This window comes from Ursus arctos, unplaced genomic scaffold (genome assembly GCF_023065955.2).
Source record: "Ursus arctos isolate Adak ecotype North America unplaced genomic scaffold, UrsArc2.0 scaffold_6, whole genome shotgun sequence".
In the NCBI taxonomy this organism is placed as follows: Eukaryota; Metazoa; Chordata; class Mammalia; order Carnivora; family Ursidae; genus Ursus; species Ursus arctos.
In genome coordinates this window covers 46184909-46208801 of record NW_026623078.1, presented here as the reverse complement: position 1 = coordinate 46208801, position 23893 = coordinate 46184909, and the positions used below count along the sequence as shown (strand labels likewise).

Here is a 23893-nt window from a genome sequence, read left to right as displayed (position 1 = left end):
TGGTTTCTAGCTTACCTGTCCTGTTCCAGAGATACACTTAGCTGAGAGTGATCTTTGAAGAGGTGACTTTGAATTTGCTCTTACGATATCCAAACGGGATGAATAATCTGGCGGATACAGAGAATTTCGGAAAACCTGTTGGAACAATAAAGCAACATTATAAAGTAGATATCAAACACTGGAAATCTAGAAAGCCATATTAAGTTCCTCTTAGTTAAGATTTTTTTAAAGCAATCACATTCACCCACCCACCTCCACCTCCTAGGACAAAATTTCTATTACTGTTAATTAAAAAAAATTAAATATAAGAAATACATATTTTTAAACATTTTATTTATTTGAGAGAGAGAGTACATGCACAAGCAAGGGAGGGGCAGAGAGAGGGAATCCTAAGCAGACTTCATGCCCAGCGAGGAGCCTACTCGGGGACCCTACTTGGGGCTCTGTCTCTTGACCCTGAGATCATGACCTGAGCTGAAATCAAGGGTCAGATGCTTAACTGAATGAGTCATCCAGATGCCCCAATACAAACAGTATTTTAAGTTGTAAAGATGGAAGCTAAAATTTATTTGAGCCAGGTAAGGTGATGATGGGTCCTCAAACCATCACATGAGAGCTTTTGCTAAGGAAGTGTGTAAGCTGCTACTCTCAAAGAGGATGCTTGCCAGTAGGGAGGCTGCAAGTCAGTCATACCTTTGATTCTTTGTCTTCTGCCTATCTCAACTCTTAGCAATTTAGCTTCATTGCAGTACTCTTGATAGTACATCACATAAGAGTAAGTTGAAGCCAGTATAATTTATGCATTCCAATTTCACTAGGATATGGAATACTTCTGTCAGTTTTTTTTCCTTCAAAGCAACAGTTCCAAATACTACTCTCTCAAGCCTGTCTATATCTTTGTTTCCCCCATTTCTCAAAGGTAAGGTTATCAGATGTGAATTTCTTCAACTTCACTCCCTTTTTCCTCAACTCTTCACCCTCTCCCCAACCCCCCTTTTAAGCAAATGTCATTCTGATTCTTTCCAAGGTGCGTATTTCCTATATCCAAAACTTGAAACCAAAAAACAAAAGCTTGCTTTCTCCAGTTTCCTTCCCCCAGCAAACAAGCTCAAGATCAGTCTTTTCTAAATTACTTCAAGATACAACTTTACTCCTTAAAAAACTTCTTAAATATTCTACTTCATCTCTATTTGTCAAAAAAATACACTGAGATTGCTCTTGCCAAAAATCAACATCTTTCTGTCTTGGTCTTTACTGACCTTGTTATGAAACTTCTTTTCCATGCATACCGTCTCTAAACCCTTAATGTGCTAGCTGCCCCATTTCTTCATATCATCTTTTCTACTGCTTATACTACTTAAATTTATTTTTAAAGGTTTTCCCTTAGGCCATGGTTTTTTTTTTTTTTTTTTTACACCTTTCTCTGAAAGAGCTTATCGATACAGTGTTTAATGCCTACCTTTCAGTGAATTCTCTGTAGGCTCTCTCCTGATAGCCATACTTACGATGTGCCCAACTACCTTCTGTTCTCCAACACCAACACCGTCTAGAACTTTCTGAGATGGAAATGCTTGCTATTTTGTGCCGTCCAGAAGGGCTACATGTGGTTACCAAGCCCTTGAAATGTGGTTCATATGAATAAGGAACTGAATTTTTAACTTTAGACACATACGCTTAGTGGCTACTGTGCTGGACAGTGTAGCTCTACACTGACCTTTACAATGAAAGATGTTACCATACATTTATTAGACCAAACTAAAACCTTGGCCATTGTCCCTCAGTTTCTTATCTGAGGTACTTCTATTTTAATTTATTGACTCTACACATCTTTCTTTGTAGCTAACTTAGAATTATCTTACTGAAGACCAAAATGTATTACTTAAAACCTTTCTGGCTCCTGACTAGCCAGGGTCCAAATTCCTTACGTGACATCCAAGGCTTAATATCATTCAAACCTATCACTCTTCATTTCTAGCCTATGTACCTATATGTACATCATCTTATACTCTGCCTTTGCAATGCTGGTTCCTCAGCCCAGAATTCCAGTAAACTCATCATTCAAGAACCAAGTCAAATACCATTTTCTGCTTTCTCCTATTCTCTAGTCAGTCTATTTCTCCTATTCTTCTATTCTCTAGCTCCTATTGTTCACACTCTCAATACAGCTTTCATTTCATTGTTCTTTTTTTTTAATATTTTTTTATTATATTATGTTAGTCACCATACAGTACATCCCTGGTTTCCGATGTAAAGTTCGATGATTCATTAGTTGCGTATAACAGCCAGTGCACCATGCAGTACGTGCCCTCCTTACTACCCATCACCAGTCTATAATTACATACCTCTCCTACTATTTTAAGTTCCTCTAGAGCAAAGAGCCCTGTTTTATCTTTTCAGCTCCTCCCAGCTTAAGACAATAACATGATAAATGAATGATGTGAACATGACCTTAATCCCCATGTTTTGGGGAAAAAAAGACTCGTGTAGCTACACATTTCTTTAAACCTTACAGAAGTGCAAGACACCAAAGAAATCTATGAAACTTAGCCCCACAGGTGAGACTTGTGTTTTAGGGCATTTCAGGCATGCTGATTAGATTATTTAACATGTTACTGAGGACTGATTAATATTTTGGTGCCAGATAAGGAACACTGGCACCCTGGTATGATATAAAAACTAGATGACTCATTAATCAACTGGTATTTGGAATGGATATATTTTTGTTAGAACAACATTCCTTTTTTAACTGTTCCAGCAAAGATGAGGTTAAAAGTGGGAAATGGAAGACAGTATACACCCATGAGATAAAAGTCTAAACCAGTTAAATATTAAAATTAATCTCAATGCAAAACAACAGATTTACAGAAATATTTACTGGCAATAATGCATTTCCCAATATGGTCCAAGATCTCTTCTAGGAGTGAGTCTCAAGATGTTCTGAAGTGACTGCACAGAGGTGAACTTTTGAAGGGGGACATGAGCCCGACAATGCTTTTTTATGTGAAGAACAAATAAGGTAAGATGGTTTGCAATATAACTAGATGCCTAACTGCAAAAAAATTAGCTGCTGCCAGAAGTCGTCTCAGCAGTTCTCGTAAGGCATGGACTACCTAAGAAGAGTAGCAGTTCTTTCTCTGTTCCTCACTACATATTTTCTCTATTTGTTTCCAAGAAACCCTGTATTTAAAGGATCCTTTTTCTTCTTGGTACCTGTTTGATACCATTTTACTTGCCCTGGTCCCGCAGCTGTCCCTAGACTCCTCTCTCCCCACAATCTCTATATGGCATAATAGTAATAGCATATGCCTGTAGTTTGTTATATCTAACTGTATCCTTTGCCTGAAAGGTGTTGCCAGGGGTTCTCTTACACATCCCTCAAACTTCTCATTAAGAAATCATTCTTTGATTTCTCCAGACTATTTAGAATCATCCATCACATATACTTACAGCACACTGTATTTTTTATGAGACTGGTCATGTTATAAAACTTAAACAGTTATATAGTACAGACACACCTGGTTTTATTGCATTTCACTTTATTGTGCTTCACAGATACTCTGTTTTTTACAAATGGAAGGTTTGTGGCAACCCTGCTTCAAGCAAGTCTATCGGTGCCGTTTTCCCCACAGCGTTTGCTCACTTCATGTCTCTGTCACATTTTGGTAATTATTGCAATAGTTTAAACTTTGTCATTATTATTATTACTATATGTGTTATGGTGACCTGTCATCAGTGATTATGACTCACTGAAAGCTCAGATGATGGTTAGCATTTTTTAGCAATAAAATATTTAATTTAGGTATGTATACTTTTTTAAAGATCTAATGCTGCTGCATACTTAAGAGACTATAGTATACAACACTGTATATTAACTATACTAGAATTAAAATTAAAAACTTAAAAAAATAGACTACCGTATAGTATAAACGTAACTTTTATATGCACTGGGAAACCAAAAACTTCATTTGACTTGCTTTGCTGTGATATTCCTTTTGTTGCAGAGTTCTGGACTGCTGCAAGCTCTGTGAGGTATGCCCGTGTATGTTTTTAATGTCTGAACTCCATGGTAGATTTTTAAGTTTTTGCTTTGACAACTCAGACCATTTCTAACCTACAATGCTAAATCCTCAGAAATAAGAATGCTGCCTGGCATATAACAGGTGCTCAATTAACAGTTGCTGAATGAACATTTAATGAAGTAAATACTGTATCTCCATTTTAGGGATAAGGAAGCTGAAATATGAAGAACTTGCTCAATATTGCCCCACTACAAAGTGGGGAAGTTGATACTTTGTCAAAAACATAGCTACCACACAGCCTTGAGATCTTTAGTTTTTTATGACCCTCTCCTCTCACGAGCTACCTAGCTAGCTGATTGAGAACAGTAGTAAGAGAAGTGGTAGGACAAAAAGAACCTAGATAGGACCTCTAGGATGAGAAGAAAAATCTTGGGGTCCAAAGGAATTGAAGGAACTTTAGTGACTGTTAACAAATGGCATGTCAAGGGCATTAGAAAAAGGAGAATGAAAATACTTGTAAAGAGGACTCCAGTGTTGTAGGAAAAGTGAGGGATCAATTCTGAACCTGCCACTCAATGCAGTGTTGTTTCTTGTAGGGAATGGTGCACCTCACTCACCAAGAAGCACACTTTTCGCAGGACAGAGAGGACACAAACACAGTGTCAGTAGTCAGACTTCTGGGTTTGGCTCCCAGCTATATTACTTATTAGTTATGGGACCCTCATTCTGACTCAGTTTTCTCTTCCATAGAAATGAGGATGATAAGTACTTCTATCTAAGTTGGCGGGAGAATTAAAATAGAATTAAAATGTGTAGATCAGTAGCCGTCCAAAGTAATCACTATGTAAACATTTGCTATTTTATTATTTTACAAATGACATAAAAGCTTGATCTATTTTTTTAAAAAATAGGACATGAAAGGAGTGTAAATTAAGAAACTGTAGCTTTAATACTTGGAAGGAATGGACCCTTAGGAAGCCATCTATGGATAAACAATAAACAAATATGATCATATATGCATAACTGATATAAAACTGGGAGATGAGATTTTGGCATTGGAAAACATACACACATATATTAAAACATGTGCCTTTCTTCATTTTAGTCAAGCTGTAATCTGATTTTACTGAATTAAGTTTCCTGGAACCAATGGAGTAGTGAGAAGAGAAGGCACAGGTGATTGTTTTATGATGGATAGTTAATATAATAACCAACTTGGGGAATCTTCACAATTGTCAAATGCAGACACTCCCAAATTCTATCACTTATTAATACAGAATTCTGGTTATATCTTGAAATTACCTGGCCTTTTTTACTTCTGCTACGGAGATGAAATACGGACAAAGTATGTCTCCAATATTTTATGTTTTTGCAAAAATACTTTTATGCCTTTTTTCTTCCCTCTTAGAAGGTAGGAGGGTAGGATATTTACTCTTCCGATGTGCTTGTTGAAGCCAGGCTTTGATATTTAGATATCTAACATTAGTTGGCCAATTGGATTTGCACTGAAATCTCAGTACAAAGCAAGCCTTATTGTAAATCTACATTTATTTCATAGCATACTGATTAAGTCACACAAAACTGCTGAGAATCCTGATTCTGCTATGTATAGCTAAGTGGCTATGGTCAAGTTAAGTTACTTAAAGCCTCTAAACCTGTTCTTGTAGTTGTAAAATGAGAATAGTAACAGCACCTATGTTACAGGATTGTGTGAGGAGTGAATGAGAAAATGCATGTGAAGCTTTAGGTGTTCTGCATAGCCTAAGCACTCAGACGTTAGCACAAATCAATGATATGGTTAGTATACTTAAGTGATTTACATCACCAGTCGAAATGATACGTTATTTCACATAATGGCCTTATTAACTAGCTATTAATAAATTAACTTTTAGAACTTTACCATGGTTAATTTGAAAAGTTAAAAATACATACTTAGAAAATCATAGAAGTTCAGCTATTTGGGACTGCACTGTAGTGTTCAAATTTAAGATATTTTTACCCACACAACCTAATGCTTTCTTTTAAATATTTCCATCTTAATAGAAGAACTGAACTTGGATAGACATAGTCCTACCTCCAAATCCTCTTCTTCATCAATCTTTTGTATGTTTTGGTAGGCAGCTGTGTAGACCTCTAAAGCTTTGCCATGAAATAACATTTCAATAGTGATAAATTCTGAAAATATAGTCTAAAAAAAAAAAAACAAAAAAACAACACCGAAGATTTGAATTTAAACAATCATATGAATTTGTGAATTTAGTATATTTATTCCTTACCATAGTCTTGGCATTTTATGAAATACAGAGGTATCTCTTTTTCCACAGGGCAAAGGAAGTACAAAAGATAACAGGAGTAAAAACAGTTGCAAAGACCTTTTACAACACAACCTTGAAATTATACAAAATATTTCCTATCTCACCATTTACTTCCCTCTTACTTTTTAAGTTAGTGTTTTGTATACCTTGTAATTGACCTTTGTGATAAAAAAAAATCTGACTAAAATGTATATACCATTATGTGCTCTGTTACCATATGTCTATTAAGTATTAGATAAAGCAGGTCAGTTCTAAACCTGGTATTTTATAATTCCAACTGATGCTTAAATAATAGAATGTTTTTCAGACAGGAATTATATCCCATCATGTTTCTATGTGTTCTTGTTCTCTAACCACAAAGGAATTACTTGGTAATTATATTGTTACCACTGATAATAGTGTCGTTCATTTGCATAGAGCCTTCCAGTTTACAAATATATGACTTGCCTAATGTTACTCACAGCTAGAATGTTAAAACTTGGGTCTGATTCTTCAAAGGTTACAGCTCTTGCTTACTGTACTGTGCTATTCTTGCTGGAATCAATCATTTCTTTCACAAATAAACTTCATGTAAACCTTATGAGCCTGATAACAACTTATGACAAGGAAGATGATGCGCTAAGAGAATGAATGAAGATGTACACGTTGATCTAAGCAGGGGTGAGATAATCAGTAGGAAAGGAAAGGATACAAACCAGACAAGTTTTCAGTAACATAGGATCCTATCCTTTTGTTATCTTGTCCCTTATCAAAATAAAAAATCAGAACTTTTGTTAAAGTAGGAGTGGGCAGAGTAAGAACAAGGTAGAAAATACTCAAGCATTGTCCTTAAAGGGGCAAGAGAGAAGAGATGGGTTATAGAAGACAAGAGTCAGATACCCTTTTCTCATCATTCCTGCTCTCCTGTGTTCACCACCCAGCTAGGAGTGGTCCTGCACTTTGAAGACAGTGTTACAGGTATCCCTTCGTGTCCTGTAATTTCCCCCCACCCTTCTCCATTCTTTCTTAAGGATCAGAAGAATATTTAAGGGAGTACTAATAGGCTTCTGATCACTACTTAATGTAAACAGATCTGTAGTTGAAAAGTATCCGTTCTGGTCTGCAAAGATTGGGCTCTGGGATAAGACAAAACTATGACTCAACAGTGACCCTTTCACACAGGTCACAGAGGATTCTGGTATACTGCAGTGGCAACTAATAAGCAGCATTATGTCCAAGAATCTCCAGATACCCAGGAAATACCTTCAAAGTGAATTGGCTTTTGATTAGGACTGGGACTTACTCACTTAGGTGTCAGTCTTCCTAAGATAGCTGCCTAGCTTAGAAGTGCCCTTTAGGAGTGTGGAAACTCTCAGAGGGAAAACAGCACAATGAGGAGTCAGTGATAAGCCAAAACACTGGAAGACTCCTACTTGGTTCTTGGTCTGCAGCTGATTTTAGGTAATGGGAACAATCAAGCACAGGCTTACATCTTTCCTTCTGAATCTTAAATTTAGAGATTTTCTACATTTAGTAAATAAAGAACTATATAAGAATATATAGACATAGTCTGACTTTATTTTTATTCAAGGCTGGAACAGAAAATTTTTTCATTTATTTAAGCTTAGAATTATACAATAAACCCTTAAACTTGTTTCAGGTAAGTACAGAGGGAGGTGGAAAAGCACATCTTACAATGTTATATAGTCAACTCTCTGTTTTAGTTTTTTTTTGGATATTTACTTACGTGGAGAGAGAAGAGAAGGTATTTACCTTATGCTATAAAGTACCTGAGAAATAAAATAGCCTCAAATAAGGGATTAAGCTTAATCACTCAAGTGAGTTAGGTGTTACTCTTATTTTTACATATTTCCACAAATGGATGTTCTAAATCTTTAATAGACTGTCACACTATTTAGTAACTAGTGAAATCCAAACATTTACGACCTTATTACACCTAAATTTGTAGTTTAGGCTTAATTCAAATCTATTCCACTGTGGTACCTTTGTGGAATATGTGACTATTTTAAAATATTTTTCAAATGTGTGAATATGCTTATTAAATTTCTGATGGTCAAAATCTCTGACTCTGTCATCTCTGAAATAACAATTACTCAATACTAGCATTTTATAGGATTTATATTCCCCTTAGCTCATAAGCCCTGAAAAATATATAGATATGTCTGTCTGTCAATACACTCTTTTTCTTTATTCATATCCTCTGATAAGAGAAATTACTACATTCTCATTTTAAGACACTGATCAACTTTTAGTCTGTTACCATTTTCCAATCTCAAAATTTAGTTTTAATTAGTGGTAAGTACTTTACAAACTATCTTTATAAACGGCTATTATTTACTAGTTGGAAGGTGGGGGGAATCACTCTCAAGTTCTGTGATACTTTGGTTTAAGCCTCTGTGGTTTGAACTTTTATTTCTTGACAAAATCTCTATTAGAACACCTGAATAAGAGGAGAATGGACCTATTGATTTTTTTATACTGTTTTTTTTTTTTTTTTTTTTTTCTGTCAGAAACAGTAATGAGAAATCAGTAGTACTGGTAATTTACTATCCCAGACTTGGAATTTTTGACCAAGAGTCATGAAGCCTAAAGATTATCACAGAGTAGAGTTATATCCCTGAGTAGAGTCAGAAGAAATCCTACCAATTATACTCTTTCTAGTTAGAATTTCATAAAATATCCAAAAATAGGCAGAAGAAAGAATAATAGCAAAGAACATAAAAGTTAGATGACAACTAATATAAGAAAGAATATAAAAGGCACGTTTTTGAAATAAAATATTTTCAGTGAATGATCAGAAGGGTGGTGGAACTTTCTAGGAACCAGTCATATTTAGAAATAATTTTCTTCAAATAAATACAGCTAACCTTCAGTGATCTCATGTAATCTTATCTGGAATGGGTCAGTATGATCAGAGACAGAAGCATGAATGAATTTTTCCCCCCTTTCCAATTTTATTTTGTGTCACTAGAAGGCAAATTGGGCACATACCTAATTTTTATGGGTGGGGTATGGGTGAGCTAATCTGAAATTCTTACCTGTTGGCAAGTATTCTGTAAAGCAGGAGAGTATAGTAGTTAAGAATATGGGGTCTGGATTAAGATAAATCTGGGTTCCAATCATGACAAACATAACAGCTATATAATATTAAGCAGTTTATCTGTTCTTCTGCCTAGTTTTTTTCGTCTGTACAATGGGGATAACAACAGTATCAACCTCATAGGTTTTGGGGTTAAGGATTAAATGAGATAATCCAAGAAAAGGTATGGTAACTGGTTTAGAGTTAGTGCTCAACACAAGTTAGCTATTTTTATTACTCAAGAAGTACACTTGCTAAGTCAGAAAATGTTCTTTTTCCTAATATTAAAGCCTCCATCTGATTTAATTAGCAAGCAAGACTTTTAACAAAAATGTCATAAAAGGTCTTACTAATATTTTGGCAAATAAAGGGGAAATAATGGTTCTCCAGAATACAGGTTATTCAATAAATGATGTCAAGAGAAATTTTATCTACTTGAAAAGAATGAAATTAGAATCTACCTCATACCATATGCAACACACAACTACCAGATAAAATGCTTAAATATTTAAAATTTTTTTAGATATCACAAATACTAGAAGAAAATATAAGCAAGTATTTATACAATCTTAAGGATGAAAACAACCTTTCTAAGCATGACACCATGTCAGAAACCAAAAAGGAGAAGACCCAACAGATCTGGCAACAAAAATAAAACTTTAAGGCAAAAACACACCATAAACAACAAAATGGGAAAATACATTTGCAACATATCTTCTCTTTAATATAAGGGGTTAATTTTCTCAATCTAAAGACTTTTTACAAATTCATAAGAAAACTACCAATATTCAATAAAAATACAGGCTAAGGAAAAGTGTGGGTAATTTACTAAAGAAGAAATAAATGTGTCATTAAATGTATGAAAATATTACGTCTTAGTAGTAACTGCAAATTAAGATGACACTGATTCTTTCACCTGTCAGATTAGTTATTATTAAAAACACTGGCACTCTTCATTGGTACACTGGGTTGCTCATGCAAGGTTTTGTAGAAATGCTACTTAAAATTTTGTGGATGGAAGTTTAAAGCTTTGTGGACAAACAGTATCAAAAGTTAAAGGGTATATGCTCTTTGAGTCAGAAATGCCACTCTGGTAATTTATCTCAGAAGAATAAATGGATCAACAAAAAGGCCAATGTTTAATGATGCAATGAGACTTCTAACTGCAAAACTAACCAATAATCCACCAATTAGGACTGGTTAGTTGAAGTAATATATCCACAGAAAATACTCTGAGGATACCAGAAAGGATGATATGCATCTCTTGTTTCATAGCAAATATGTCCATGATACATTAAATTTTAAAAAGACCTGCTACATACAGTGTGGTCTACTTAACTATAACTGTATGTATAGGGGTAATGATATTCTCCTCATAAGGACGTTGTGAGGAGTAAATGAGTTTATTCACAGAAAATGCACAGAATATGTGACATAGTCAAAACCTGAGAAAATCTGTTATATCTCTTGTACATATGTGCACAGAAAAAAAGCTGGAATGATATGAACCAGAATGGTAACTGATTATTTGAGTTGTAGGATTATTACATTTTTCTCAATAATTTTATGAAAAAAAATTATGGTGATTTTATATTTAGTTGTAAGAAAAATAAAGCTTTTAAAAATTAAATTTAGAAGATGTCTTGCTCATGTTAGCTACTTTACCACATACTGCATTCCTGTCCCTCTGTTCCAGGAGTGACCCCTGGTCAAATTCCCTTGACATTCACCATATAACTGATGATTTTTCCAATTACCTGGGAAACAAATGGGATTGTGATTTGTTTCTTAAGAGAGAAAGAAAGAGAGAAGGAGGAATGAACAGGGGGAGGAGCGGAGAGAGAGAGAATTTTAAGCAGGCTCTATGCCCAGCATGGAGCCTGGTGTGGGGCTCCATCTCATGGCCCTGGGATCATGACCTTAGCCAAAATCAAGAGTCCGGATTTTTAACCACTTAACTAAGCCACTCAGGCACCCCAGGGATTGTGATTTTTTTCATTCACATTGTGTGCGGTAAGTTCCATAACAACTGTTCTCAGAAAGACAAATTTTTTGCAAGCCTCCTATGAAAATTATCTAAAAACTGTGCTACCTTGCTGATTAATGCTGCTACCAAAATTCAGATGGGCTTGTAAATTAAACCCACCTCAGTACAGTAGTACAGTTATCAGCAGTGCTCACTCATTTCTGCCCCCAGGGAGGTTAAAGAAGGAGCCAGAAGCTCTATCCCCATCTGTAGCAGTAGCCTGATAACAGGTAAGAATAAGAATGTTCTAGGTTTCTCTCTAAATTATGAATGGCATCAACGATTTTTACTTTTCCAAGAATTTTCTCATAAACGGAAATGTGAGACATGCTAACATCAACATAGTGGGGCAATAATGAAACTCTTTCTGACTTGTCTTTGAGGCTTCTGGTATGGGATTTGTGCACTCCTTTTCATCATAAAAGATCTCAAATGAGGCCTGACTTGGAAAAGAAACTATCTGATACTGAGGAGGAAGGATGTATAAAATGGAGATTCAGAACTGTAACAGAGTTTAATACTGACCTCTGGAAACCATTTCCGGAAGTTTGCTAGATCATGGGGGTCTGCATTTAAAGTGTAGGTTGTCACAGATCTTGTATGTAGAAAATCCCAAGGAATCTACTAAAAAACTGTCAGTGCTAATAAATGAGTTCTGCAAGGCTGCAGAATATAAGATGAATGTGCAAAAATAAATTATTTCTGTGTGCATTTGCAATGAACAATCCAAAAATGAAATTAAACAGATCCATTTACGATAGCATCAAGAATTGTAAAATACTTAGGAAAAAGTTTAAGAAAAGAAGCACAACAAAACTTATACTCTGAAAACTACAAACATGGTTAAAATAAATTAAGGAATATTTAAATAAATGGAAAAATGTCCCATGTTCATGGATCGGAAAAATTAATTTTAACACGCCAATACTCCTCAAACTGATTTACAGATTTGATGCAATCCCTACCAGAATCCCACCTGACTTCTTCATAGAAACTGACAAGCTGATTTTAAAATTCATACAGAATTACAACAGATCCAGAATAGCAAAACAGTCTTTAAAAAGAACAAAGGAGAACTCACATACCCTGATTTTAAAATTCATTATAAAGCAATGCTAATGAAGATAGTGTGGTACTGGCATAAGGAGAGATCTATAGATCAATGAAAGACAAAGTCTAGAAACAAAACCACGTCCACTGATGTTCAACAAGACTATTCAATGGGAAAGAATAGCTTCTTCAACAAATGGTGCTTGGGCAACCAGACATGCAAAAAGATGAAGTTTAACCTTCGGTTCACACCATACATAAAACTTAACTCAAATGGATCAAAAGCTTAAATGAACCATGAAAACTATACAACTATTAGAAGAAAACAGAGATAAATTTTCAAGATCTCAGATTCGGCAATGATTGTTAGATATGACACTAAAAACATAAGCAACAAAAGAAACATACTGGATTTCATTAAAATTACAAATTTTCTGCTTCAAGGAACATCAAGATATTGAAAAGAACCCTAAGAATGGGAGAAAAAATTTTCAAATCATAGATCTGAAAAGGGACTTGTATCCAGAATAGATAAAGAACTTTTACCACTCAATAATAAAAAGACAACCCAATTAAAATACGGGCAAAGGATCTGAAGAGACATTTCTTCAAGGAAGATATACAAATGGTCATTAAGCATTAGCAGGGAAATGCAACTCAAAGCCACAATGAGATACAATTTTACACCCACTAGGATGTCTGTAATGAAAAAGTCTGATCAACAGCAAGTATTGGTGAGGATGCAGAGAAATCTGAACCCTCGTATGTTACTGGTGGGTATGTACAATGATGCATTCTCAATGCATTGAGAATGGTGCATTCTCAAATGATTAAAGATAGGGCTACCATATGATCCAGCAATTTGATTAGATATATACATAAGAAAAATGAAAATGTATGTCCATACAAAAATTTGTACATGAATGTATCATTAATCACAATAGCCCAAAAGCAGAAACATCCCAAATGTCCATCAACTGATAAACGGATAAACAAAATGTGGTTATATCCATATAATGGAATATTTGGCTATAAAAAGGAATGGATTACGAATACATGCTATGATACAAAAGCATGTATATAGCTAACATACATATAACATATGTTATATATAGCTAATAATGAAAGCATTATGCTAAGTGAAAGAAGCCAGTTAAAAAAACCATGTTATGATTCCATTCACATGAAATGGCCAGAACAGCCAAATCCACAGAGACTTCAGATTAGTGGTGGTTGCTTAGGGCTGGGGGTGGGAGGTAGGGGTACATGTAGGAAGCAGCAAAGTACTAGGTCTTTGAGGTGATAACAGTGTTCTAAAATTGAGTGGTAACGGTTGCACATATTGGAACACACTAAAAACCACAGGGCTGTACATTTTAAATGGGTGAACTGTATGGTGTATGACTTCTATCTCAATTTATTAAAAAGGTTTCTTCTTATACTTTTGGTGACCACCAAGAGACTTCCTTCCAGGGGCATAATACAGTAGGCAAAGAGAAAAGCTTGAAAGCCCTTTTCTTTGTGCACCCTCCACTCTGCAGCCCCTCTGTCCTAATGCTTCAGGAAATCCCAGGTCGTAGGAATTGCAGTTGGGAATTCTGCACTCACTCTCTCTGCCTGTTTTGTAACTGGTGGTTGCTCAGGGAATTAAAGAGGTAGTCTGAACCCGAAGTGAGCCCAAAGATCAGAGACAGACTGCCATGTGTAAAAGCAAATTTTGCAGGCGTGAGGAGCAGTGCTGCAGTGAGGAATCAGACTGCCATCACTAATGAAGCCCTTAGTGGCAATGGAGTCAACATACCTCACAAGTCTCCATTCTCATCGTTCAGGTGAGAGCTAATTATTTTAATAACCTTACTTCCTCTCTCCCTCAATTTAAGAGATGATGTCATCAAGTATAAAACATTATTCCTGCCCACACACTCCCACCTCAGGAAATGGAGTTTGTCTCAGGGCAGCTTTCTGAGATGCTCTTCATGCATTACCCAGCAGAGTGTAAAGTAATTGAGAGGCTTCAAAAAAAGGTTTGTGGTCTTCAGGACCAAACCAGAGACCTTGAAGCATGGCTATCAGAAAAATCAAAGTTCTGAAATCCTTTGAAACTATGATGGGGGGGGGGAGGTGCAAATGAATGTTGATTCATGGACTGTAAAAAGGAATGATGATTATTAAGTGGCAGATGGTGCTTATTTTATTGATAAGAACATAACTTTTGTTAATAGTTATAAAATGACAAAAATATTTTTCTTTAAAGCTTGATCCCGGAAAATTTGCAGGGAGCCAAAACACATCCCAGATGACTTGTTTTAAAGGACTTTCTAAGGTCACAAGCAATCCTCCAAATCTGTCCAGGCGCCTATGAAAAAGTCACTAAAGACCTTCTGAAGTCCATGATCCCAAAGGTGTCAAATCTACTGGCTTTTTACAATAAAATAAGGCAATTCTTGTGATACCACATTGTGATGGATGCAACTTTATGTGGTTGGCTACTCTTACCGATTCATTCATTAGATAAGATGCAGTGACTAGAGAGCATTTAATGAGAGTGTATTGTAATGGAAAGCACAGATTTTTAAAAATACATAATTGGTTTATAGTTCAGATTTTTGGCTATGATACTTTGGGGATTACTTTATATCTCTGCTTAAATTTCGTAAAAGATATGGATAACACCACCTCATGCTTACGAGGTTGCTATAAAGATTAAAAGATTATATATATATAGTGCCTGTAACAGCACTGGATGCACAAAAACATAAGAAATGTTAATTTCCTTTGATTAAATAGTACTTATGATAATAAGTTGAATATCTGAGGAAATGGGAAAATAACATTTGATATTTTTATTAGTATCTTTATATATAGTATGCTATATTTTATAGTATCTTATTCATATAGACTATGGCCTAAAAAAATCAGTGATTTAAATTTTTCATACATTAAAATAAAACAAAAAATAGGATTAGAAAACATGTTTCAAACTTTAACAGTTACTTTACCTTTATATCCTTTATTTTCTGCTTTTCAAAATTGTCAATAGTTTCCTCCAGATGATGAGTTGTTCGGGTAGCATCCATTGTAGCTCTCTGCAATTCAGTTTCTGCCTGCAAAAGAATTCCCCAACCAAAGATATAAAAAAATTCAAGTCAGAACCCATTCAATTGAATCTATTTGTAAATGTTACCATTGCATTATTGGCTTTTTGGCATAACAACTGTAAATTGTTCAGTAATATATTTCACCATATAAAATAAGAAGATGCAGAATAAAGAACTTAAATCTATTAAGAAACATGATTCCTGACCTCAAACAAAAGAAAAACAAAACTCCTTCCCTTTCTTCCTACAAAATAATTTTTTCTATATATCACCCTTGGATTATTAACTGTAAAACAATTTTCTATATTTTCTACTGCTTTCACCTATTTCACTGTCTATGCCATTTATCATTCTATTTTTCTTCTCATTCTTTCCCCTTAACCCTTTCTCTCCAAAAAAGGACCTGTGACTTAAGTATTTTCAATTTTCTAGTTCTCCAAATGCATTAAATGTTTCTAATCTTATAATATCCTAATCAGATATCGTAGAATATACACTACAAATATTTATTTCAGCATGGGGTGTATTTGTATATTCTTCTTAGAAGCTAACAATATTACACTGTTACCATTTAGTTAGTGCTTAGTACAAAAAATATATATGCCAGTAACAAATTAGATGGCACGTCTAATGCTTTGCTTCATATATTGTAATGACAAGCACTCATACTACCCCAGATCTGTGTTGTATAATCAGTATGGTGGCCATAGCCACATGTGGCTATTTACATTAAGATAAAATGAAAATTTATGTCCTCATTTACTCATTCCATTTCAAGAGCTCAAGAGCCATATATTGCTAGTGGCTACAGTAAAGGGCAGAACATTTCCAATCTACTCATGTATTTCTCTTAAAAAAGTATCTCTTACTTTAGAACAACTGTTGCCCAAAACTATTTAAAATATTTTGTTAAACAGCAAAGGTTTTAAAAAAATAGCCTAGGGGCGCCTGGGTGGCACAGCGGTTCAGCGTCTGCCGTCTGCCTTCGGCTCAGGGCGTGATCCCGGCGTTCTGGGATCGAGCCCCACATCAGGCTCCTCCGCTATGAGCCTGCTTCTTCCTCTCCCACTCCCCCTGCTTGTGTTCCCTCTCTCGCTGGCTGTCTCTATCTCTGTTGAATAAATAAATAAAATCTTTAAAAAAATAAATAAAAAATAAAAATAAAAAATAGCCTAATTTTCTGATTAAATTCTTTCTAATAGTTTTGTTTTCTATACTAATGTAGTATATTTATTCAAAAGTATCAAATATCATCATTTAATAATTAATCCATGGGAAAAATGTGACACATATTATTCTGACATTTAGCCCTTGCTTTCAAGAAAATATATAAATTGAAATAAGTAAAAGAGTTTTTACTATAAGGATCCATTTCTTGACACACCACTTTATTACCCACCTGTGCCTGAAATTTTTCATAAAGGAAAAAATACATTTCAAAGAGAACAATTTTTAAAAATAAATTAAAATCATATGCTCGTAGAATTATATAATCTTGCAATTAGATTATACATTAATTATAACTTCATAGTGATTATGTACTCTTATATTTAGATTAACTCAAATACACGATTTTAAGATACTAAGTGTAAAAAAATATTGTTATATGTGTATGTGTGTGTACATTTGCCATATAGGGTGTAAAGTTTCTTAAAACCATATAAACTTTTAACTTTTAATCATACCTAGTAATCAAAAATAATTTTCTATATTACTGGGCTTGAGATTTAAAAATATAACTTCATCACAGGAAATTCAAAAGTGACGTAGAGCTCCTTTATAGATTCGTATGAAACATTTCTAACAGTTATTTGATGCACGTTAGCCTACTAACGAGAATACTCAAGCAGACTAATTCCTTAATACTATTGCATGTGACCCATACGTTCTTTACTTGTGACTACTTCCTTTTGACTTATGTCTTTGTCCTCCCCATTTTACTGATAGTTTCAAATTTAAAAAAAGTTTTAAAATTTAGACGGGTGGGTAGAATTGTTTAAACCAGGGGAGGGTGGTGAAGCAGAAGCTACAGCTGGGACATCTTAACCTTCACCACCCTCCAGCAACTACTATTCATCTCTGGAAGTCTCAAATCCTTTTACTTAGGCACAGCAACTCACCCCAAATTACACAGCTATTTTTACCAAAGAGGATATAGGTTTCTATTTCTTCTTTTTTCTGAAAATTCTTCAAAATCCTATGATGGATCAAGTTGAGTAGGAAATGCTTTTGATTAAGATATTATGAGTAGAGGTATCAGTGTATTTCATGAAATTAGTCCTGAATGCAAAATGGCTTCTGAAATGGTGAACCAGAGCCCCGAGATTCTTCTTTGCCCCATCCTCTTGCATCAGTGCTACTCCATGTTCTTTGGCATACTGAACTTTAACACGCTTCTTTTGAATTGTCAGATGAATTTTAAGGGTCCATCCTGGTAAATACTCTGTAACGCTATGAGTAAATATTTTTATATTTATATTGAATACATTTATAGCTAGATTGTCCTTTATTTTCTCGTCTTAGGTTGTCAAAATCCACTCACTTTCCCAGTAAGCACAGCAGTTCACCTCCAGCAATAATCTATTCCTGTGTCACATTTATTTCCCCCATGTGAACTCAAGTCCAGTTTCATCTACAGTATAAGACTACCTCCTCCATAGCAGTGTTCACAACAGACTATCTAAGTCAGAAACATCTTTGTCTTAGGAATATTCATTTCTGTGCTGTCTCCATACCAATACCCCTGATTCAATCCTACCAACCGCTCAGGATTCCAGATATGACATTTTTCCTGAATTATGTATTTTCCTCCAAAACAAAACAGTAAAAGTTTGACCTCTGGCTTACTTCTTAAAAACTGGTGACAACCTGGTCTCTCCCTTAGTCCCTAGTCATCAGTCATAAATTTTCCAGCTTTCTCTGATTTGCCTGACTTGCTGAAAACCCAGACTGCGTAATCTAGTTGTACATCAACGAGATGCTCCTATCCCAGCCTCCAATGGGCACTCCTAAGCCCTATGGCTGCCCATTTTTTATTTTTATTGCAAGGTTGGGCGTATGTACCTTTGGTCCAAAGGAAGGAGGACCAGGCAATTGCTGCAGCCCCAAATCACTGCTCAAGGGATTCCCCTCAGGAATGGAGGTGTTCTGGAACCTCAAATGCCCCCATAGAGCCACTCCTCATGTGGTTTCTGGCTGAGCTGGGCAGTAAAAACCTTCAGGAAGTAGGAAGGAGACATAAGAAGGAATGGGAGAAAGAGGCAGCGGGATAAAGTAGTACTTTCTATATAATTGCACTTATCCCAATTGCTGGCAATTAGCCAGGCACTATTTTCTATTCTTTTGTTTAGTCACGAACAAGGCACATTCTAGCTTAAGTAAGTCATTCTTAAAAGAAGAACCTTGTTATAGTAGACAGCCCTATCTAGATCCTTTTGTGTCCAGGTATGGACCTCAATTTTACTCTAGAATCTCCTGAGGGTCTTTGGATGCTAGTCATAATTGTGGTTTCACGTTGTTGTTTTTAAAGGTGAAGGGAATTCTGGGGAAAAATCATTCTTTCTTTTCTCAAAAGTGGGGCAGACAGGGCACTGATATATTAGGATTCATGATAGATCTTTAAGTTAATTTTATAATTAATATTCAGTCATCATGTGAAAAAAAACCCAGAATTTTGAACTTACTTTTTATAAACACATCAACGTTTTTAAGTGTTTTATTTTTTTAATATCTATTATGGAAAACAGTAGGAGGGGATTGAATTAGGTGGTGTATTCTCTTTAAAATTAGTTTATTTCTATAATGAGAATTATAAATGCACATGTTTCTTTCAACCTTTATATTCGAATTTTCTGCACACTTAAAAGTAGAAATGTGTAATTCCCATCTATATTCACTTTTGTACGGCATACCTTACAAAACATTTTTTTAAAGATCAAAAGTCAAAGGATACAATAACATGTCGATCAGATGGGTTTCGCTGACGTGTTCTTTCTAACTGAGTTAACTGTTTAGCTTCTCGATTCCTTGCTGTTAATGTTGCTTTGAGGTCATCCTGAAAATAAGCATTTTTGATTAATGAAAATTTCTGACTGAAGAAATAAAAGACATACACTCTGTTTTAAAAATGGGAGAACACTCCTTGTTTGGTCCAGGTATTATTACCACAGGAATTATTACTACTGCAAAATTAGTATGTGTCTTTGTGTGAGAGTGTGCATATGTGTGTTTCTTTAAAATCCTCTCAAATAATGACATGGACAAGATAATTTCAATGCAAACTTTTAACCACATATATAATTTTATATACATATATATATAATTTTGATTATGGTGGTAGTTATATGTGTATACACATTTGTCAAAACTCCATGAATACTTAAAACAGGAGAATTTTATTGCCTATAAATTATACCTCAAAGTTGGTTGAAAAAACAGAACTTGGGGTAGAAACATACAGTGTGGTGAGGTGAGTATAGTTACTAACACTGTATTGCATATTTGAAAGTTGTTAAGAGAACATTTTAAAAGTTGTCGTCAAAAGAAAAAAATGTCTAACTAGGTAGTGATGGATGTTAACTAGACTTGTGGTGGTGGTCATTTCACAATATATACAACTATTGAATCATTATGTTGTACAATTGAAACTAATATGTCACTTATACCTCAATAAAAAAATAGAACTTTGTCGCATTCACCTTTAGTCTACATGTTATTGCCTGTTTAAAATGAAAAATAAAAACATATTCATTTACTAAAGTAAGTTCTTCATGACTATAAAGATTAATATTTTAAAGTTTCTGTAATAAAGTATTGCTTCATGTTGCTATGGTTTACTTAGTAATAAGCTCACTGAAAATATTTCATTACTCTCAAAGTTCTAAGAAATGGTGCTTTATACAGAGTGTGTAAAAAAACTGTAACACTACGTTGTACTTTTTATTAAGAGGACAGTTATTGGAAACCTCATACTCTGCCATAATAGTTAATAATAGTAGGAAAAATGAATTTACTTACTCGTTTCATTTTTACAATGGTTCCATAAGCTTTCAAAGGTTCAACTACTTTGGCTTCAAGTCTTTCAACCTATTGAAAATTATTATAAAATATAACTGAAAAGAAACATAGACATAACAAAATTTAAATTCCGAAATAAAACCTGGGCTATTTAACCTGAACATAATTACTACACAGAATAATGTTTTAAATTGTTTAAAATGTCTGTTTATAAGTAAAAGAATAATCATCGAAATTGATAAAACTCAGAATCTAAACTCAAACAATAAAAGCTGTAAAGATGTAGAGTAACAATGAAAGCAGAAAAGTACCTAGTACGCAATACGACAAGAAAACATCTCAGGTTTCTAAGAAGCTTATCTCTGCCACGTGATCTCTGTATTATTTTTCTTCATTATAGTAGCTTTTGGGTAAGTGTCAAGACATCTCAAATTTTAGTACAGTTACCACTTTCAGTGTGTTTAGCGCGGTGTCAGGTATTTTACACATATTATCTCTGAAATGTAACAGTCCAACTTTCCAGATAAGAAAATTGAAGCTGAAAGATACAGCATATTGGAAAAATTTAAAGCGACACAATCCTCAAAAGCAAAAAAAAAAACAAAAACAAAAAAAACAAAAACTTAAAGACCACTGTATTAGCTGCAATTCTTTTCTGGGAAGCCAGAAAAGAAGCTTGGAGAAAAAGATAAATGGTCTCAGTGTTGCTGAGCTGTCAAACTCCATGGTTGATCTTTTATATAGAATTAAATTGTTTTTCTTAAACATTACAATTTTTATCACTTTGAGTAATTACTTCCTTTAATTAATAGCAAGAGTGGAAGGCACTGAAGAAACGGGTTTTTTAAAGGCAAATACAGCATAAGAAAAATAACTCCTGGACATGAAAATTTTCTTTATCAGGACAGGTAATACAAGATGACATCATTTAACTGTTTAAAATGAACATGTATTTTTGCAGCAGGAAGAAGGCTTTTTTTAATGATACATGTTTATATAGCACATTTCATTTCATATTGATTTTTCTATAAACAAAATGTATATGAATGTTTCACTTTAAAAGATTTTAGGAAAATGAAAAAAATTAAGTTCTCATTGAGTATTTAAATATCCTAGGAATTTTAGGAATCCTAAAATCAAAACCATGAACACTCAGGATAGTTTAGTCTACACCATTTCAAATAATCCATACGCTGATTATTCAGTGCAAGGATTATCCAAGTCTCTTTTCCTGTTCTCCTTTTTGTCGCCTACCTTTTGTTCATTGTTCATTAGCACCTCCACCATTTGGTAAGCAAGGGAAATAAAAAAGGAGAACAAATGGAAATCAATTCACTTTGCTATTTGATAAATAGCATAAAGATTTTCTAGAAAGGGCCATTGAAATTATTGTCTTAACATGGGGTTTTAGGGTTATCAGTGAGTATAAATTATTTTTGAAGTCCCCAGTTAATGTGTTAACTGAGAGTTGCTTGTTTATTGTAGATTATCATATGACAATAACTCGACTTTTCCCCAAAAGTACCCCCAAATGTAATTACTACTCAAATTTCTGTATGGACAGCAAGTACAGGTTCAAAGATCATTATCTTCACTTTGTTTTTGTGAGGTGTTTTTGATGACTGAAATTTCTGTATTAGGCTTTTAAAAAGCACCAAAAGCACTGACGAGAGGAGTACAAGAGAAGCAACGAAACTTCCAACTGGGCAACTTCTAACATTTAACCTTGAAACCTAAAATAAATATAAGTGAAGGTGCTTATGAGGTATTAAGAGTAAAAATGAGCTTTTAGAAAGAAAACAATTACAACACCTTCTTCCCTCCCTTCCAAAACAAAAAAACAAAACCACACCACAAAGTCTCACTAGTATATATGATAAAAATCAGTAAATCAATGCTGCTTTTCTTTTTGTCAATGAAATACTGGTCAGCTTTCCAGAGCACTGAAGCATGGACAAAGATCTCTTGTCCCTTTATTATTCACTCATATTACCACTCAACACCTTCCATCTCCAGACATACTTTAAAATATACTTACGTGCACACAAGACACAAGTCATGCTCCTTTTCTTCCCCATAGGTACTATGTTAACTACCCCCTGTAAATAGCCACCCCTTGGCCAAAAGCTGGCAAATGAAGTGGGGGAAATTCAGGACTTCAGGACACCCTAAAGTTTAGTTTGAAAACGGTAAGATCACGAATTACAGGAAGCTTCCCTTTAACAGACTCACACCATGTTACATGAAAATGCACGTTTATCGAGTGTGCGTTCGCCACTGCAGTTAGGCGGGTTACAAGTGCAATCTTCACGGGTCCTTCATCCACTACTTCAGGGCTCATTCATAACAATGACGCTGTGACCTCCATACCTCTGCTTGTCGATAATCCTGAAGTTTGGCAAACTCATCAGCAAAGTTTTTCAGGCCCTGCTTTAAATTCGGGGTCTCTGTAGAGGCATACACGTTAATTTCATTCACCAGTAGGTCTGCTTTGTCTCGCAGTCTGGCAGTTTTCCGCACATAAGCAGCAAAGATTTGGCACAGCTCTCCGAAATGCTTCTCCACATTTGTGACAGCATCTTGCAGTTGTCTGGTTTGAGCGTCCCTAGAGAAAAAGATGACACAAACCGCAAATCATTCTCATTAGAGATGAGATGGCTTTATCTCCACGTTACTTTGATATGCAAACATTCCCGGGCAATTTGCAGCTTCCAAGGCACAAACCATCAAGGATCCCACCACCTCCGAGAGCGGATTCTGGTCCTCTAAGTCCCCTTTCGAGGCCTGGCCTCAATACACCGACAGCGTAGGCGCACGAAGAGGCCGGGCTCTGGGCAGCGGCGCCGCTACGGGGTGGCCGCTGCTAGGGCTGCTCGGCGCGGCCTGGGCGCCCGGCTGCCTCCCAGCCGTCTGCACAGCCCGCGGCAGTGCGGGGCCCGCGGAGCATGACTCCGAGATCGCCCATCCCAGCCCTGGCCTCCGGGGCTCGCTGCAGCCCGGGGAGGTAGGCCCCAGAGAGCAGCGGGCTCCGTCCAGACCCAAACCCAGGGTCGGAATTCGGCACGGAGGCCCCACGGAGAGAGCTCCACTTCCCCCACCCGAGCCCTTCAGTGCGGGGGGGGGGAGGTCTGGCCAGCGGAGGCCCCGGGGCTGTTACCGGTTTTCCAAGCTGCGCCTCAACATCTCGCCTGGCGCACGGCCGGGGGCCCTGGGCTGGGCCCAACGACCTGGGCTCGGAGGGGCCCGAGCGTGCGCCTGGGCGCGAGCCACCGCCTCCTGGAGCCTGAAAG

At 35.7% G+C, this 23893-nt stretch overlaps 2 protein-coding genes across 10 annotated transcripts in view; one reads left to right on the top strand and one right to left on the bottom strand.

Annotated features, from left to right (window-relative positions):
- Nucleotides 1-12874, top strand: part of RBM12B (RNA binding motif protein 12B) — a 25609-nt gene extending 12735 nt beyond the window's left edge. For 5 of the 8 annotated variants that reach the window (XR_008957725.1, XR_008957727.1, XR_008957724.1 and 2 more), the window contains 3 exons: nt 2908-3016; nt 3553-3662; nt 4002-12874. The gene's annotated coding sequence lies outside the window, so the exon portion shown is untranslated. The remainder of the gene's footprint in view (nt 1-2907; nt 3017-3552; nt 3663-4001) is intronic. The other 3 variants (XR_008957729.1, XR_008957726.1, XR_008957728.1) reach the window with 2 other exon arrangements.
- CIBAR1 (CBY1 interacting BAR domain containing 1) overlaps nt 1-23893 on the bottom strand; it is a 26617-nt gene extending 2724 nt beyond the window's left edge. Inside the window, exons 1-8 of one of the 2 annotated variants that reach the window (XM_057307718.1) lie at nt 23761-23893; nt 22974-23208; nt 20604-20672; nt 19540-19641; nt 17482-17487; nt 15489-15593; nt 6094-6207; nt 16-135 (exon numbers count right to left, since the gene is read on the bottom strand). In XM_057307718.1, coding sequence (XP_057163701.1) covers nt 16-135; nt 6094-6207; nt 15489-15593; nt 17482-17487; nt 19540-19641; nt 20604-20672; nt 22974-23208; nt 23761-23786 — 777 coding nt within the window. In that variant the 5' untranslated portion in view covers nt 23787-23893. The remainder of the gene's footprint in view (nt 1-15; nt 136-6093; nt 6208-15488; nt 15594-17481; nt 17488-19539; nt 19642-20603; nt 20673-22973; nt 23209-23760) is intronic. The other variant, XM_057307719.1, reaches the window with a different exon arrangement.